This window comes from Corvus brachyrhynchos, unplaced genomic scaffold (assembly GCF_000691975.1).
Source record: "Corvus brachyrhynchos isolate BGI_N302 unplaced genomic scaffold, ASM69197v1 scaffold99, whole genome shotgun sequence".
Classification (NCBI taxonomy): domain Eukaryota; kingdom Metazoa; phylum Chordata; class Aves; order Passeriformes; family Corvidae; genus Corvus; species Corvus brachyrhynchos.
The window spans coordinates 1,556,129-1,573,267 of record NW_008239778.1 but is presented as its reverse complement, the minus strand read 5'-3'; the positions used below and the strand labels follow the sequence as shown (position 1 = coordinate 1,573,267).

At 59.1% G+C, this 17,139-nt stretch overlaps 2 protein-coding genes across 2 annotated transcripts in view; both read left to right on the top strand.

Moving 5' to 3' along the window:
- MMP28 (matrix metallopeptidase 28) overlaps positions 1-9,379 on the top strand; it is a 9,530-nt gene extending 151 nt beyond the window's left edge. The window contains exons 2-8 of the mRNA XM_017742962.1: positions 857-1,063; positions 1,749-1,912; positions 4,273-4,494; positions 4,818-5,063; positions 5,460-5,609; positions 6,058-6,225; positions 7,305-9,379. Of these exons, the coding sequence (XP_017598451.1) occupies positions 857-1,063; positions 1,749-1,912; positions 4,273-4,494; positions 4,818-5,063; positions 5,460-5,609; positions 6,058-6,225; positions 7,305-7,699 (1,552 nt within the window). The 3' untranslated portion in view covers positions 7,700-9,379. The remainder of the gene's footprint in view (positions 1-856; positions 1,064-1,748; positions 1,913-4,272; positions 4,495-4,817; positions 5,064-5,459; positions 5,610-6,057; positions 6,226-7,304) is intronic.
- A 1,182-nt stretch (positions 9,380-10,561) lies between these two features.
- GAS2L2 (growth arrest specific 2 like 2) lies at positions 10,562-16,405 on the top strand. Its single transcript, XM_017742961.1, has 8 exons — positions 10,562-10,581; positions 10,782-10,977; positions 11,068-11,437; positions 12,075-12,313; positions 12,437-12,544; positions 13,045-13,141; positions 13,494-13,764; positions 13,932-16,405. The coding sequence occupies exons 1-8, from the start codon at positions 10,562-10,564 to the stop codon at positions 15,121-15,123; spliced, it is 2,493 nt and encodes an 830-aa protein (XP_017598450.1). The 3' UTR covers positions 15,124-16,405.
- The last annotated feature ends 734 nt before the right edge of the window (positions 16,406-17,139 follow it).

The window sequence follows — 17,139 nt, the reverse complement described above, 5'->3', positions numbered from 1 at the left end:
GCCCGGCGGGGACATTAAGGGGAACTGGGCCACCCACAGTCAGGAGCAGCGCTGAGTGGAGGTCAGCACTCCAACCCCCTCCTTTTCCCGGCCCCGAGACGAGCACGGAGGGAAACAGCTGTAAAAACACCCGGTTCCCCAGAGGGCATCAGCCGCGCTATCTGGGTCAGCCCGTGGCATTCCCGGCGCTCAGCCCACCTCTCCTTAGGGATGCGGGGAAAGGAAGCCGCCGCTTTCACTTTTTAATTCTGATTTTTATCCATTGCTGTAACCGCGGCTCTGCTGCACTAACAGGATGCTGGGCAGCTTGTTTGTCTCCCGCAGACATCACTGGCGGCGGGGCAGGCGGGCGTGGAGCATTCCTGTGACCCGGGCTATTAACTCCTCCAAAAGCTGCGGAGCAGCCCGAGCCGTTTATTTTCTTTAACATTCGATTTAAGTGCTGGAGCAAGTTCAGAGAGAGACAATCTCCGTCCATGTCAATGGCCGATAAGAAGAAGAATGGTTTGGCAAAGCAAATTGCCCCCGGAGCGTCCCCACTTTGCAGCAGCACATCCTGCGTGGGAATGGGGCGAGGCTGCAGCCTGACCCCATCTCACCCCGCCCTACAGACGGCCACAGCACTCTGGGCTTTGTTTGAATCGCTGTGTTGAGCCGGGGCGATTAGAGCTGTGGGTTTGGTCGCCTCTGGCTGCGGATGACACGGCAGCAGCGTGTTTTGGTCTCTCAGCAGCAGCGTTTCCTCCTACCCCTCCATCGTGTCGTGGCCAAACACCCCAAGAGCCATCAAAAATAGTGGGGAGGAGACACACAGGAACCTGTCCGGGCACGGGAGGTGCTGCTGCTTGAGGTGCAGAGCTCTCAGGAAGAAACTAAGTGGGCATTTTGGGTTTGCGGCACTGTTTGCCATCGCATCTCCTTTTTCCCCCTTTCCCAATCCAACGCGTGCTCTGAGCTGCACCTTTCCCATTTTTTTCTTGCAGCTCTTCCTGGAGAAATACGGCTACTTTAGCGAGCAGGGGGCCGGCACGCACAGCCCCGCCGAGTTCACCGAGGCGCTGAGGTAGGAGCCTTTTATTCAACACTGCAGGCAAAACTCAGCAGCTCCGGCTGCAGGGGTGCTGCCAGCACTCCGAGGGGATTTTTGCAGCCAGAGGGGTCTTTCCGCAGCTGCAGGCTCTCTCTCTCACGGTCTGATGCTAAAGCACAGCCAGTCCTTTTTGGAACGGCGGGTCCGTGCCCGGCTCCCGCAGCTGGATGCCGGCTGCTGGCACGCGGCTCTCGCTGTTTTATTTGCCTTTTATGGCCCGGTGCTAGCCTTGCAATAAAATCTGCGCGGAGGCCGAGCTTGGGGACGGCTGGGAGATGTCAGGGGGGGCAAATCGCCAGCGCCTGCCTGGATTTCTCCTAGGGACATCACCTCAGCTCTGAGAGCATCCCAGGCCTGACCTCACACAAAGCTAAATGCAAAATTAAAGGCAAAGTCACATAACTGGGGTTAAAAACTGGAAAAGGCGTTTTTAGGCTCCCTTATTTACTTCTGCCCTGCTAGGAGGTGAGTTACAGGTCAGCTGTGGCTGCAGAGCCAAATCCTTCTTGCTTTACCGACTGGTTGAAGTTCTGATGCTAGAGTGTGAAGCTTGTGGGGTGAAAATCCTGGCTCAAGCCAAACCCCCGGCACAAACATAACCAAACCCCTCCACGGGGGGCTCTGGATGTGGGTGCTGATATCTCCCTTCCTTTCCCAGGGATTTCCAGCGGGTGACCCACCTCCCGCTCAGCGGGGTGCTGGATGCCCCCACCCTCCATCAGATGGCTCTGCCGAGGTGCGGCACCGACGACGGGAAGAGCCGCGCTGCCGGGGCACGCCGGGCATCGCCCGCCCGGCGCCGCAGGCGCACGGCACAGCACGGTTTTTTTTATTTTTAGTTGTTCTGTGTGGCTTGATGTCAGCAGTGGTTAGAGATGCGACTCCCACTCGTGGGGGAATTCGGCTCTCTGGGGTGGCTTTACAGTGACATCTCCCAGGGAGCGCTAAAGTCGCCATGGCCCCACACGCAGCTGTGCTGGCATGATCTGGAGGGCAGCAGCTGGCACACAGTGAAGTTATCTCCAGGTTTTGCTGAGCTTTGGGACTTCTAATGCGTATTAGGGACACATAGCAACCACAAAACCTGCCAGCACTTGGCTGCCTGACCCAAGAGTCATTTCACCCATGTTAAGGGGTTTAACTCTGCTCCAAGCATCCTTCTGTGCTCCTGTGTGTCCAGGACTGGGCCTCTTGTCCCCTGTGAGCTCCCTTTGGGCTTGCAGATGAGTAACTGGATTCCTAGAGAGCAGGAGGGCCGGGACCAGCTGTGCTTAGGACATGGGAAAAATGAAGGCGAGATTAAGAAAAGGCCCTGTGCCGTGTCAGGCTGTCTGTGCATCTGGCAGGGCTGGTGATGGACGGCCCCAGGAGGGCCCTGTCATCCCCCTCCAGCCTCTGGATTTCCTTCCGAAGCCCCAACATGCAGCCTGTCCCTTGCAGGAGCCATCCTGTGCCTAGGACAGGCGGGCAGTGAGGCAGAGCAGGAAGGAAGGAAGGAAGGACAGGACATACAGCAGGAGATGGGCAAACAGAAGCAACCAGTGCCCTGCAGCTCATGGGGTTCATTTTTGGGGATCACAATCCATAGATGAGTGGCAAGAGACACCCAATGGCTCGAGGAAAGGGCAGGAAAGGGCTCTGTGTGGTACTGGCTGTTTCTCTGATGCCACAGGCAGCGGGGATGGGAGCAGCATCACATCGGTACCTGAAAGCTGGACAGGACGCAGGGGTGCCTGCAGGGCTGCTGGCACTGGCCAGGAAGGCTGGAGGCTTTGTCTGTTTATCCTGCTTGGAGCAGGAAACCCTGGCAGCTGAGCCAACAAAGTGCTTTGTTATCCACCCTTCTCCCAGCGGGATCTTCCCTGGGCAGCCTCTGTGTCCGTCATCCCGCTGGCTTGGGGCACACTCAGAGCCAGCACGGGGCAAAAGCCAAGCCCTCCTCTTCCCAAGAGCCAGCCACACTTGGCTAAGCCAGCCTTGCCCGTCCTTCTTTGGTGGTAGATGCTCTGCCCCTGTGAAGGGAAGGATGGGATGCCAGGGCTTTGTTTTAGGGCTGCAGCCATCCAGGCAAGTTTTAGCTTTTGCTGTGCAGAGTGGAAGCTCATCTGTGTCCCTTTGGAGCTGGAGGACAAGCAGTGAGAACTGGTTCTGTCCCCAGGAGTGTGACCAGTTAGCCCAGAGTCTCCCCAGCCACAGACTGCTCAGAAGTGGGGGAGAAGGAGGCAGAGCTGGGGTGGGAGGTCTGCCAGGTTTGCCGGGAGGCTCGGCTCAGAGCCAGAGCAGCGAGCCCCAGCGTGCTGCCAGCTCGGTTCCCCCTGTTTTCCTGCACATCTGGAGCAGAGGCAGATGCTGGAGGTCTGTCACCACTCCCACGCCTCAGCACCGGCTCTGGCACCCACATCCCCCTAGGGCCCCATGGCTTTTTTCCTGCTCCCAGATGCCCCCGCATAAATGCAATCCCAGGGCTCTGGGGTCCCACAGCTGCCAAGGGGTGCTGGAGGAGGAGGAGGAGGTAGAGGAGGTGGAGGAGGAGGAGGGGGCTGTGATGCTGCTCAGTGACTGTGTGAACTCTCATCTTTGTACTCCTGTGTTGGAGGAGGATTGGGATCTTAGAGGGAGTCACAAGGCTTGTCCCCTTCATCCTTGTGCCCATCTGTCCTGGTGGTATCCAGGCTCTGTCTCCCCTGAAAGCTTTTAAGAAAGCCTTAGGCACTAAGGTGTGGTGGCCCCAAGGTGCTGCTGAGAGCCCTTCCCACTCCTTTGCCTTTGTCCCACCTTTTCAGAGGTGGCTTTGATTCCTCTCCCTGAAATCCAGCCCTCGGACTGCATCTTCTGGACTTGAAGCTGGCATCAGGCAGGAGATCTTCCATCACAGATCCATGCTGGATTTGGCTCTGGAGAGGATGGCGAGCCAAGGGTGGAGTTCAAACTGAGTGTCCCAGCTTGTCTCCTCAGAGAGGTTTCAGGGTTTGGTTGCAACTCCAGCCCTGGATGGGCTCTAGTGGTGTGGCAGAAGGATTTAATCATGGTGCTGCAGCTGCTGGTGGCACACCTGCCTTGACTTCCAGCTTTGGCTTGGGAAAACCACAACATTTCCAGGAAGTTTCCCTCCACTTAGGCAGCCCCTGGGTGGAAGGACAAGTCCAAGTGGCCGTTGGCACGCTGAGCTTGCCCTGTTGCAGGTGGGCGGTGGTACAAGCGGCACCTGACGTACCGCGTGGTGAACTGGCCGTCCTACCTGCCCCAGCACGAGGTGCGCCTGGCCGTGAGAACCGCCTTCGAGCTCTGGAGCAACGTGTCCTCCCTGGTGTTCTGGGAGGCGCGGGATGGCCCAGCTGACATCCGCCTGACCTTCTTCCACGGCGACCACAACGATGGACTCAACAACGCCTTCGATGGGCCAGGTGCTGGTCTCTTCCCCCTCGTAAGCTTCTCTTTTACAACATGGGCTGCTCCCCGGCAGGGAGGAGGGCTGGGCTTCTGATGGGCTGGGCTGGGGGTGATGGAGGCTCTGCTGTCCCTCTAGCCCAGTTTGCATCAGTCCCCCCTCCCGCTCTGCCAGCAAGGCGGCTGAGATGTTCCTTACAGGCCTTCAAGGAGCCCTCCCCATTTGACAACACCCTTTAAACGTGGGCTCCTCCAAAAACACCTAAAACTGCACAATTGGGCAAACCAGAGCTGCTTGTGCCTGCTGCTCCACGGTCCCTGATGGTTCTCGTGTCCCCAGGAGGTGCCCTGGCTCATGCCTTCTTCCCCCGGCGAGGAGAAGCCCACTTTGACAGCGCTGAGCGCTGGTCCCTGCACAGCGGCAAAGGGCGCAACCTCTTCATCGTGGTGGCCCACGAGGTCGGGCACACGCTGGGGCTGGAGCACTCGCCCGTCAAGAGCGCCCTGATGTCTCCCTACTACAAGAAGCTCAGCAAGGATTTTGTCCTCAGCTGGGATGACATCTTGGCCATCCAGAACTTGTATGGTGAGCCTGGCTGCCCTGAGCAGCCCTTGGTTCCTCCAGGGCTGTTCCTTGGGATGGAGAGCGAGCAGTAGGGATGGGAGCAGGTCCCTGAAAGGGGACAGGACTACAATCACATGGGCCCCATCCCTGTGTGGCTGGGGAGGAAAATGCAGGAGAGGTGGGACAGGTACCAGGTTCTCCAGGACAGGGAAAGTTGGATTTGCTGCCCACTTGTCTGCTGGTGCATGTTTTTTGGGATACCATGGGATTTTTGCCACCATCATACAGAGTGGGATAGGAACCAGACAGTAGGACAAGCAGTGTTTGGAGTTTTGGGATGGTTCCCCAGCCCTGTCTTTTGGGAAAAGTTGTTTCTCTGCTCCTTCTCTGGACTCATCACCCCTTGCCCCATCCCAGGGAAGCCCTCCAAGGGCTTGGCTATCCAGCTCCCAGGAAAGGTCTTCACTCACTTCCAGGACTGGAACACGGACTTTTATGACAGGGACCGACAGCAGAGGAGCCTCAGCACCTATTACTGCCACTCCTTCTTCGACGCCATAACCGCCGGTGGGTGTTGGCCAGTGTGACCCTCTCCCAAAACGTGCACCCCTACCCCTTGTCCCAGTGCTGCTGCAGCTCCCAGTGGTGGGAAAGGTGGGTGTGACTGGCCCACAGCTCCTGGCACTGATGCCCAGTGGAGCAGTGCACCTTGAGGGCACAGCGATGTGTCAGGAGCAGGGAAAACATCCTAAAACTCAGGCCATGGCAAGGATTAATCACTGCAGGAGCTCAGCTGTGCAAGATAAGCCTTGAGCCGTGGTCACCTTTATCCTGTCAGGGCTGGAGTGGAGGCAATGAATTATGGCAGCTGAGGGGGTGGCTGGAAAGGCAGGAGGAAGCATCCAAACCCTGAGCATCCCCAAAGCACTGCGGGGCTGCACAGGGAGGAGAGGGGAGCTGGGCAGCAGTGGATGAATAAAATTTCTCACCTCAACACCTTCCCTGTGCCTCACAGATGGGGATCACAACCTCTACATCTTCAAGGGCAGCCACTACTGGGTGGTGTCAGCGAGTGGCAACGCCAGTGACCCGCAGCCGCTGCAGCCGCGCTGGCCCGGCCTCCCCGCCGGCATCGACGCCTGCGCCTGGTCCCAGCTCAGCAGAAAGTTCTACTTCTTCAAAGGTGGGTGAGGCCTGGGCAGGGGATGCCCCGAGGGGCTGCCACTGCTCCTCTCTGTGGGGTGGTTGTCTGGGTCTGACTGGAGCAGCTTCTCCTGTTTGGTCCCCTCCCAGCGCAGAGCTGGGGCACTGCTGTGTCCTGGGTGTGCAAAACCCTGGGCTTGGTGCCTGTCATAGATGAGCCACATGGCCCTGGCAGCCACATCACCCCCTCTTGCCTCAGTTTCCCCGTCAGGAGGGCAGCACTCACTGTCAAAGCAAACCCAGGTGCAGTGGCGGGTCTTGGGGAGAAAATGGCCCCCAAAACACGAAGTGCAGGGGAGTGTGTGGGGGTTTCCTGGATCCCTGTGTTTTGCCTGGAGGCTGAGCTGTCCTGGGAGCTGGGATACCATCCATGAGCTGCCCCAGGAGCTGGGATTCCATCCATGAGCTGCCCCAGGAGCTGGGATTCCATCCATGAGCTGCCCAGCAGCCAGATGGGGAGAGGAAGGTCAAACCAGGCAGCCTGGCTGCCAGGGTCAGGCCCAGCTTTTAATGGGAAGCAGTCACTGGCTGTTCAGAAAAGGGGCTTTGTTGCTGCAGCTGGGTGAGAGCCAAAGCCCCTCTGCCTCCCCAGCCCTCGCCGCTCCCTCCGTCCCTCCCCAGGGCTGTGCCTTGTGAGCAGAAAGGGGCTTTTGTCTGCTCTGTTGTGGGGACAGGGCGCTGTGGGGACGGCCAAGCCACTTTTTCCTGCTGCAGCGCTGGTCTTGGATGTCCCAGGCTGGGTTGGATCTGTTTCCGTCTGTCCCATTCGCCATGCAGGATCAGGGGGAGGTTTGCCAGAAGCAGCATGGGGGTAGCCTTGCTCTGTCCCTGGTGGTCCCTTTCCATGCCTTCAAGCTCCTGAGCTACCATGCCTCAGTTTCCCCCCAGCCTGGTCCTTGGGGCAGCCCTGCAGTGGTTCTGGCTGGGTCACCAGTGGGATGGATGTCACTGACACATCACAAGGCTGGTCCTGTGGCCGAGTCTGTCCACATCTCCTGGAGCTGGTCCTGCCACGGACCCCACAGGGGCGTGCTCTGAGCCCTCCCTGTTCCCCCCCAGGCGGCCGCTGCTGGTGCTACACGGGCTCCAAGCTGGAGGCAGGATTTCCCCGAAAATGCAGCGCCCTCGGGCTCCCTCGGCACCCGGACACCGCGCTCTACTTCCAGCAGCTCCGGCGCCTTGTCCTCTTCAAGGGCCCCAAGTACTTCGTGGTGAGCGAGGAGCCCCTGGGCGTGGAGCCCTACTACCCCCGCAGCCTGCGGGACTGGGCAGGGCTGCCCCCGGGCACGGCCGGGGCCGTCCCCCACCGCCACGGCTCCATCTACTTCTTTCGGGATGACCAGTACTGGGAATTTGACCAGGCTAAGCTGCAAGTGGTGGCCACTGGCAAATGGGCCACGCAGCTCGCCTGGATGGGCTGCTGGGACGCCAACAGTGAGCAGGTCCTTTTCTGAGCACGGCCTGACAGGATGGAAAGGCGGTCTGGACCCCACATCGCTCGCTGCTGCCTGGGTCCCTCTTTATGTGACTCTGGATTCCTGTCTGAGGATGGTTAGGCAGGGACTGGCTGCCCACGGATGGCTGGAGCTGTGGGGTGGTGGAGCAGTGCCCCAGCAGAGCTTGGGAGCAGCTGGGACAGGTCCCCCACAGCCAGGTGGGCTGGAGGTTTGGGACACGATATTTTTTTGAAAAGGCCACAGAAAAAAAGGTATCAGCTGTGGAGACTGTGAACACACCCATTTCTGGCAACTTCCAGGATATTGTTATACATTTTTTTCAAAGCAGGACTGGGGTTTGTTGATGCTTTTTGATATCTTTGTTGATGCTTGTATCTGTCATTTCCCCTCGATCAGGCGGAGCATTGTCTCGCTGCTGCTTGCTTTGGGGTTTGGATGGTTTTAAACAACAGACTGAGAATGTTTCATGCTTAAAACTAAAAGACAAGAGACACTTGGACAAACATTTGGGTCCATGTGGAGCTTTGCCCCTGCTGTTTGTTCAGACCCCAGGGTATGGAGGGTTGGGGATGCTTTGCTGGGCTGTGCTCACATCCCAGTGCTCTGCTGAGGCACTGGCTGGAGACATCACCAGAGTGGGATTTTGGGGCTGAAAGCAGAGGGATTTGGTGTAGGAGCCTCTTTGGGGTGGAGAGAAAGGGGAGGCTCAGCTGAGCTGCTGGCCATGTCACCGTGCAGCTCACAGGCAGCAGGAGCACCGGCTTTCTGATGGGTTTGGGGTGCCTGGGTGGGTTCTCAGTGTCTGATAAGGGTTGTGCTCACCTGGCAGCCCTCCTTGTGTGCAGAGGAAGTGTCTGTGCTCTGCTGTCTCTGAAAGAGTCAGGATCAGCATATTTCAGAGTCCCTGGGCCCCACCTGGATGAAAGGGGGTGACAAATAACTGGGGGAGGAGGAGAAGAGGAGAGGGTGAGCAGGACAGAGGGACATGTCCATGCATGCAGGCTCACAGGGGCAGTGTGGCTGCATATTCCTCATTCCTTTCCCAAGGCAGACTCCCCACCTGGAAACGCCGCTGGCTCCTGGGCACAGTCACCAGTGGTGTCTGCAAAGAGCCATCGTGTCCCAGGGCTGGAATTCCGTGGCATTGGTGCCAAGCAAGGCAGGGCTCAGCTTTATTAAATGACTTCTTGAAACCATTTCTTCAGTGGTTCTCCCAGGGCTCAGGGCCCAGCACTGCTTTGGTCCTGCTGTGCTGTGCCAGGGTGCTGTGCCACCTCAGGGTGCCCTCCTGATGCCAGCAGCTCCAAGGATTCCTCTTTCACTCACCTTTGCCCATTCTAGATCCTCCCTGCAGAGCAGGGCTTGCCCTAAGCAGGGTGCCAGGGCTGCTACTTCCCGAGGGCTCTGGGTGCTGCCAGGTGCTGGCTGAGCTGTGGGTTTGGTGGGATGAGGATCCAGAGCTCTGCCTGTTCTCCGTAACACCTGTGAGTGAGCCCTTCGTGTGCAGACACAGACACGGGGTCTTCATCTGCCTAAAATCTCAGGGGATTTCCCACATTTCCAAAGAAATGGGCATTTTGGTTGGAATTGAATGACAGTAATGTGACGTTGCCTGCAGGGAATCCTGAGGGCTTGGAGACCTGACAGCAAATAAAACCAACCTCTGGATATGTGGCATTGGGGTTTGTACTTGTTTTCATGTCACACTTTGGGTTTGGGGTTTTTTTTTAAAGCAAATCTCCAGTTTCCTGACAGGGCTGTGTTTAAGATGCCTGTGGGTGTTTGGGGTTGGAGTGGGGATTGCTGAATTTGGCCTCAGCTTTCGTGCTTGCAGGATCAAAGAGGGGAGATGGATCCCACTGAAAACTCACTGATGGTAATGTACACATGGAAATTCTCTTTTGTACTTCATCCCCAAATTACTGAGGATTTTTCAGTGCTTTGGGATGTGTTAAAAGGTTTTTTCCCCAGGCTGAATTCATTCATTATCCCTTTTGCTGTCCCCTTAGGAGAAAGCCAGGCATCCCATCTGCTGTGGATGGGAGGCTGAGGATGGGACAACCTCAAATCCTCTCCTGCTTTTGGGTTTTCCTCTTCCTCCCTGGCTTGCTGCCGTGTGTTTCCTATGGCTGTGTCCTGTGGGATGCCTTGGGGCCCTGTGATGCTGCCAGGGCTGGGGCTGAGCTCAGCATTTCTGGCAGAGATGGGCTCACTCTGCTGTGTCACCTGTACCCCATCAGTTTGGGGGGCCTGGAGGAGGTGGACTCACACCCTGAGCCATTCAATCCACACCACTGGGTGCCCTGGATGGAAATCCAGCTTCTCAAGGGTCCTTTTCTCCTGCTGGGTTCCCTGGCTGGGAATGCCAGGCGCAGACTCCTCCGGCCTGCCACACATTCCCCAGACAGAATAGCTGGGATTCTTGCATTCCCTCCCCCAAAATGACCCCGGCTGGACAGTGATCTGCAGTGACATCGGCAGCTGGCTCCAGGGAGAAGATGGACCCCCCAACACAGCAAGAAGCCCCACAAAGCCCAGGAGAGGCTCTGTTTTGGTCCCGAGGAGTGAACACTTCCCTGGTAGATCTGTTTTTGCAGAAGTACCTGGGTGCTGTGGCAGCTCTGTGGACCCTGGGTTAGGGAGGGAGTACCCCACATTCCCAGAGGTGCCCACTCATGTGCAGTTATTCCCTTAAAGCCCCAGCTCCTGGAGTCACTCCATCCCTGCAGGAGCTTGGCTTTTGCCAAAGACCTCACTGCTGTGGGCAGTGAAGGAAGGCGTTTGCGAGGGAACACAGAGCAGAGAAAGCCCAAAGGTGGGTGTGCAAATAAACCCTTCTCACCTCAGGTTGCCCTGAAGATGCACCTTGTGGCCCTCAGGTAACCTCACCTGTGGTGGAGGAGGGTGTAGGGGCATTGGGAAGGGGGAAAATCCCTCTTGTGTGGTTAGGAGCAAATTGGGTGCCGATGAGCTGCTCTCTAAATCCTTCCTGCCCCAGAGCCAGGGCCCCTGAGGGGAAAATCCAGCCCTGGCATGGCTGGGGATGAGCAGGGCTGTGACAGAGGAGCAGGTGCTGAAGGGTTAACAGGGAGTGTTTGCAGCCAGTCCCTTGTCACCAAGGAGAAGGGATCGGCCCTTGGGAAGGAAACAAAACACCACTGCCCCGGAGGGTGATTTCCTCTCCCCGAGCAGCATTACAGCCCTGGGACCCCAAAAGGGCTCTGGGCAGCAGGACAGTGTCACCACCCTGGGTGGCAGGGAGCAAGCAGCACCAGGTGAGTGTGGCTGCTGGGGAGCTGGGCTGGGCACAGGGCTGGGGCAGCTCCCCATGTCCCCATCATCCTTTTCCCTCCGCCTCCTTCCAGTCTTATGGCAGGGTGTGGGGGACAGCAGGCACGGGGCCGCGGAGCATCCGTCCCTACCAGTCCAGCGAGCAGTACCTGTACGCCATGAAGGAGGACCTGGCAGAGTGGCTGAAGGAGCTCTATGACCTTGACATCGAGGTGGGCACCTTCGTGGAGGTGCTGGAGACAGGGGCTGTGCTTTGCTCCCACGCCAACCACGTCACGCAGGTGGCCGGGGAGTTCGCCCGCGCCTGCCCCAGCGTGGCCCGGCACCTCCACCTGCCCACTGCCGGAGTCACCTGCAACCTCACAGCACAGCCAGGCACCTTCCAGGCCAGGGATAATGTCTCCAACTTCATCCAGTGGTGCAGGAAGGAGATGGATATCAAAGGTAGGATGCCAGGCTCTGTTTGTCCCATGTCTCCATGTGCAGGTCCCCTCCAGCCGCTCCGTGTTTTCCCATGTGTCCCCCAAACCCAAACCTTGGCATGGGACAGCACCATGTGCATGCATCCCTGAGCTGGCATTCCTTGGACAAGGTCCTCCAGGCTTGGCAGCAGCTTTGTAGGGTGCTGGCACATGGCTGGAGTGTTTGCTTGGGTGCAAATGTGCACTGGAGCAATGGGAAAGGAAAGGGTGTATGGCACGGTGTGTCCCTGCCAGGCACGGCACGATCCCAACCCTAAGGACAGCAGAAGTCCTGGCTCTGAGCAAAGCATCTGTCACCCTGTCCTACCACCATGGATGCCCAGAAAGGGGAGTGGCACAGAGCAAGACATCCTCAGGGCACTGAGACACTGAGTTTTGTGGCTTTGGGATGCAATGAAACAGCTGTAGATGCCCAAAAGGGAAGGCTCTCCCTCCTTTAATTTATCCCAACTCTCCTTGAACCCAACCATAGTCCTGCTGGGATGGCTCCAGTGAAGAGCACCCTTCTGGGTGGGTTTTGACTCCGTCTGTGCCCCCCATCCCCTTTGTCCCCATGCCCACGTGCCACCCCTGGCTCAGCCCAGCCCTGCCCTGCCCAGATGTCCTGATGTTCGAGACAGAGGACCTGGTGCTGAGGAAGAACGAGAAGAACTTCGTGCTGTGCCTGCTGGAGCTGGCACGCCACGCTTCCCGCTTCGGAATGCGCGTCCCGACCCTGGTGCAGATGGAGGAGGAGATTGAGGAGGAGCTCCAGCAGGAGCTGGACCTGCCTCCCACCGGCACCGCCCTGCCCCGGCCCCCCAGGAAACCACGGGACCTCAACAACCTCGACCAGATGGTATGGAGGGGCATGGAGATGGATTGGGATGGGCATGGGGCAGGGAGATGGAGGGGGGCGGGCATGACCACCTCAGGACCTTTCCCAGCAGCGCTGGTGATCGCCCATCCCTGCTGCCCGCAGGTCCAGCAGCTGGTGAGCCGCTGTACCTGCCCCATCCAGTTCCCCATGATCAAGATCTCTGAAGGGAAATATCGTGTGGGGGACTCTGACACCCTCATCTTTGTCCGGGTGAGTCTGCTTCACCCTGTGCTTTGGGGGAAAAGCATCAGGAATCCTGCTCTGCTGCCATGACCCCTCTTCCATAGTGCCCCAAATGGGGCCCGGGTGGGAGTTTTGACCATTATTCCCAAAGCCAGGCAGCAGGGGAGCTCAGCCCTGCTACTGGTGTTTGTATGGATTTAACTGTCCGTGTGTATGGGGCAAACCCTGACATCCCACCGAGCCAAAGCCTGATCTTACCCAGCAATGGGAACACTGGGATGCTCTGAATCGATCCCTAAGCCTGGCCTAAGAACCCAGCGCATGACGAAGGACAGGAATTTTCCAAAAGGGTCCCCATCCTCCTTGTGGTGACGAAACAAACCTGTTGGGATGGCCGCAGGAGCTGTGCCAGGGATGCAGCTGTCCTTTGGGACACTTGGTGGCACTTCGGGCAAGCCCACAGCTCTCGAAGCTCGGCCGAGCGTGCCACCCGCAGGGTGTCCCATGGCATGGACATTCCCGTGCAGATCCTGCGGGAGCACATCATGGTGCGGGTCGGGGGCGGCTGGGACACGCTGGAGCACTACCTGGACAAGCACGACCCGTGTCGCTGCACCTCGCTCTGTGAGTCCCCGCGTCCCCAAACCCCGCGGCTGGGTGAGGGAGGGGAGTCTCTGATTGGTCTCGATGCTTCTCGGGGCCGTTTTCAAGAGCGGGAGGCTTTGGTACCAGCCATGCCTCGTTGTTTTGCCGGGGAACGTCGGGTTTTTGGGACTTTCTTTGGCTTTGGTGGCCACTAGAGGTCATGGAAGACTTTTGGATGGAGCCAGACCCCAAAAGCCCCTTTGCAGAGAGCGCAGCTTTCTGCCGGCACCCTCGAGGGGCTGGGTGCTGGGTGCGATGGCTGGGTGGGCTGCACCCAGGGGTGGGTGCAGGGAACAGGGGTGCTGTGCTGAGCCCCGCCGCTCTCCCACAGCTCACAAACAAGCCTGGAAAGCCCGGAGCCCGCAGCAGCAAGTGCAGCACGAGGTCCGGCTGTGCCCGGCCCCGAAGGCGGCCGCCCGCAGCCCCCAGCCCGCGCTGCTGGTCAGCCGCTCCCAGAGCCCCCTGCCCCCCGTCACCTGGGGGCTCCGTGTCCCCCCCGGCTCCCGGTCCCCTGCCACCCCCTCGCCAGAGGGCTCCGGTCGTCAGCCGGGTGCCAGCCTTCACCAGGAGCCAGCGCAGCCCCGGAGGGTCCCTTCGGGCAGGTAAGTGGTGCAGAGATGCTTTGTGCCCCAAACTGCCTGGCTTCAGAGCAGTTTTTCTCACATCCTTGGAATTTGTCCCCCCTTTCCCTTCTGGAGGTGCCCAGCAGCAGGCGGGATGGGGGCGATGCAGCAGCTCCCTGGCCCCCCTCCTCTGTCTCTCCCTGCAGGATGCGGGAGCCGCCACCCGCTGTCCCTTTGGGCAGGCAGCCGCCACCATCCCGGTCACCCGCTCGATCCAGCTCCCCTGGGCACAGAGCGAGGGGCCGGGCACCCACCCCGCCCCGGCTGAGCTTCCCGAACGGCGCGGGGGTCCCCAGGGCACCACAAGGGACCAGCCCAGGGAAAACCCCCCCTGTGGCACCGGCACGGGGCAGGTCCGCAGCACCCAGCCCGCGGACAGTGCCAGCACCGCCAAGAAGCACCCAGCAAGGAGGAAAATCATCTGTGGTGGCTGCCAGGCCACAGGAAGCGGGGACACCCACCACAGTGACACCCCGAGCCCCCAGTCCCCTAAAGGTCTGCGCCGCCTCCTCGCACTGGGATGCCCCGGGAGACCCACAGAGCCCACGGGAAGGGAGACAGGCAGCCCTTGGCCGGGGCCGACAGCCCTCACCTCGAAATTCCTCCAGCCAAGCCCCGACACTGGACAGCAGCGTTAAACCCCCCATCAAAGCCAGCCCGGCCTCCTCCCGGCCCCCCACCCCTCTGACCCATCCTGCAGAGGGGTGCAAGGTCTGCGCTGCCGGGGAGGGTCCCCAGGGGACACGGCAGTGCCACCCAGCCCCGAGCCCGAGGGCTGCGGCTGCTGAGGGACCTCGGGCGCCAGCAGATGAGGGCGGGGGAGCCTGCGGCCCTGGCAATGGGGCTGCGGGGCTCCGGGGGTGCTGTGGGAACCCGCAGCCCCTCGGCTATGACAGGGTGGTGGAGGAGCTCTCCCGCGGGTGGCAGCCCCTGCGCCCTGTGGGGATGGGGAGCCAGGTCCCCAAAACACCCGCACGAGCTGCCCCAGACCCGGGGGAGGCAGAGGGGCCGGGCGTGGGGGACCAGACCCCGCGGGGACCCAGGGCCAACAATGTCACCAAGCCCCGACGGTGCCTGAAGAAGCCCGAGCGTGTGCCCTCCATCTACAAGCTGAAGCTGCGGCCCAAGGTGCGTCCCCGGCGGGACCACAGGCCGGGCAAGCGCCCCTCGCGCATCCCCACCCCGCTGGGGCATCGCCCCCCTGTCCCCCGGGGCCAGCACCGGCCCCCGGGGCCACCCCGAGCCCCCCAGACCGGCAGCACCCGTCCCACGGCCAAGCCCTCCCTGGGTGACAGCGGCGCCTGGCTGACGGAGGATGATGAGGAGGCGTGGGTCTGAGCCCAGCCCGAAAGTCAGTGGGGACGGACGGACGGACGGACGGACGGACGAGCTCCTCCCTCCAAAGGTGGGAGCGATGCTGAAGCTGAAGCCGGAGCTGCAGTGCCCGAGGTTTCCAAGGGCAGAACGATGGGATAGCTCCCAGACCACCTGGGGGGTCCCACCTCGCTCTCTGGAGCTGCACCCTCTCCTTCCCCATGGATTTTTTTCTGTGCTGGTAATCCTGCTAAGCAGACATTTTTGTACTGGTTTGGGTGGGAAAGTCCAGCCCCAAACTGAGACAATGGGATGCTTTCTGCAGGAGGAAGGACACCCCACCCTTGACATCCACCCAAACCATCTCATACCTCAGTGTTCCCCATCTGCACCATGGCACAAACGAGCCTCATGTCCGACAGCACCAAGAGCCTTCATGAGTGCTTGGGTCACTTGGGTCAGGGGGTCACAGAAGGGGACCCCATGGGAGAACCAGGGTGGCCGTGGTGCCCTCTGGGGTGATGGATGTCACCGAGGGTCACAGCAGGCCCTGCTGCACCCCCAGCCCACAGCCATGGACCCCGCAGTGCTGTTTGTGCAATAGAGATGTACCAAAGCTCTTCTATTTCCACATCTTTTCTGTGTGAGTGGGGAGAGAGAGAGGATAATCCTGATGTGGGCACAGCAAACGTCCCTCTGAGAGCCCCACAGGGCCCAGGAGAGCCCCATTTTCCAAGAGAAGATGAAGTCAGCCCCACTTCTCCGCAGAGGAGCAGTAAATGGGAGCGCTGGGACTCCGGGAATGTAAAACCTGCTGGCAAAAACACTCCTGAGGCTGGTATGGAACAAGGGGGACAGACCTGATTTTTAATTCAATTTCAAAGAAGGAGGTGCAGGGCATCACAGGCGGTGTAGACACCTCGGGAATTTCTGACAAGAAGTCCAGGGGGGAAAGGAAAGCCAAGTCCAGGCAACCGGGATGCTCACTGGGGGAGGAGGAGGAGGAGAGGGAGAGGGAAGCATCCTTGGTGGGGCCGAACCGAACCCAGGCTTCACCTCCACGAGCACGGGGCAGAAACCTGGCACTGCCCTGGGCACAGTGGTGGGGACATCCCAGCCTGTCCTCAGCCCAGGTTGCTTTCAGCAGGGCCAGGGTGGCGTTGGGTGAGTGGTAACTCTGTAGTAAGGTGTGAGTAGGGGTGCTCGTGGCTGCTGCCATGCTCCCGTGTCCGATCCCTGCGCCTGGACACATCGGATCTTCCTGCCTAGGATTCCCTGCCTGCACCCAGCGTGCCACCACCACCACCTATCCCTTCCTGGGCTCTTGGGAAAGTAGCTCTTGGTAGCCCTCGTTTTCCCGGGAGCTGGGAAATGCTGTCAAAGCAGTGAGAGTTGTTATTTTTACTAATATAACTTCCTCTGTCTATAAAGTACAATAGAATATAACAATTATATTTATAACCTTTTTTGTTCGTTTTTTTTTTCTTCAAAATACTAAATAGATGCTATAAAAACCTGTAACTAATTGTGCTATAAACTGCAGGCTACAGGGTTTAACAAACAATGTATTGGCTTAGTCGTTGATATGTGTACGTCGGAGCACTTCATAAATGCTTTATTATTAGCATTTACCAAGGAATTTCCTTCTCAGACAATTTGGAGGGATAAAGCTCTAGCCAGAGATCGATAAGTGGACTTACACGTGTTCATAAATCCTGATGGGAGGAGCTTGGATGGGGAAGCCGGGTTTGCCATGAAGGCAGGGATGGTGACAAGTGCCACTGAGACAGACCCGTGTCCCCTCATTGCCTTTCCTAATTTTTTCCCTTTTTTTTCCCTAAATTTTGGAGCAAGGGGTTTGATTCCCCAAACAGGGAGGGAGGAGCAAGATGTCCCCCCAGCCCTGGAGCAGGGATGGGGTGGGGAGAGGCACTGGAGCTCAGCTGGAGCTGCCTTTGATGGGAAGCATTTCCAAGAGCACGGTGGAGCTGCTGGGCCATGGACACCTGGCTGTGGTGGGAGAGAGGGGCGGGTGTCCTG

What these genes read in the sequence shown, in the direction of transcription:
- GAS2L2 (XM_017742961.1), top strand. Translation starts at nt 10,562, where the DNA reads ATGCACCTTGTGGCCCTCAG. An exon ending in GAAGGAGATGGATATCAAAG is followed by an intron (nt 11,438 to 12,074) that starts GTAGGATGCCAG and finishes TGCCCTGCCCAG; the next exon opens with ATGTCCTGATGTTCGAGACA. An exon ending in TCAACAACCTCGACCAGATG is followed by an intron (nt 12,314 to 12,436) that starts GTATGGAGGGGC and finishes TGCTGCCCGCAG; the next exon opens with GTCCAGCAGCTGGTGAGCCG.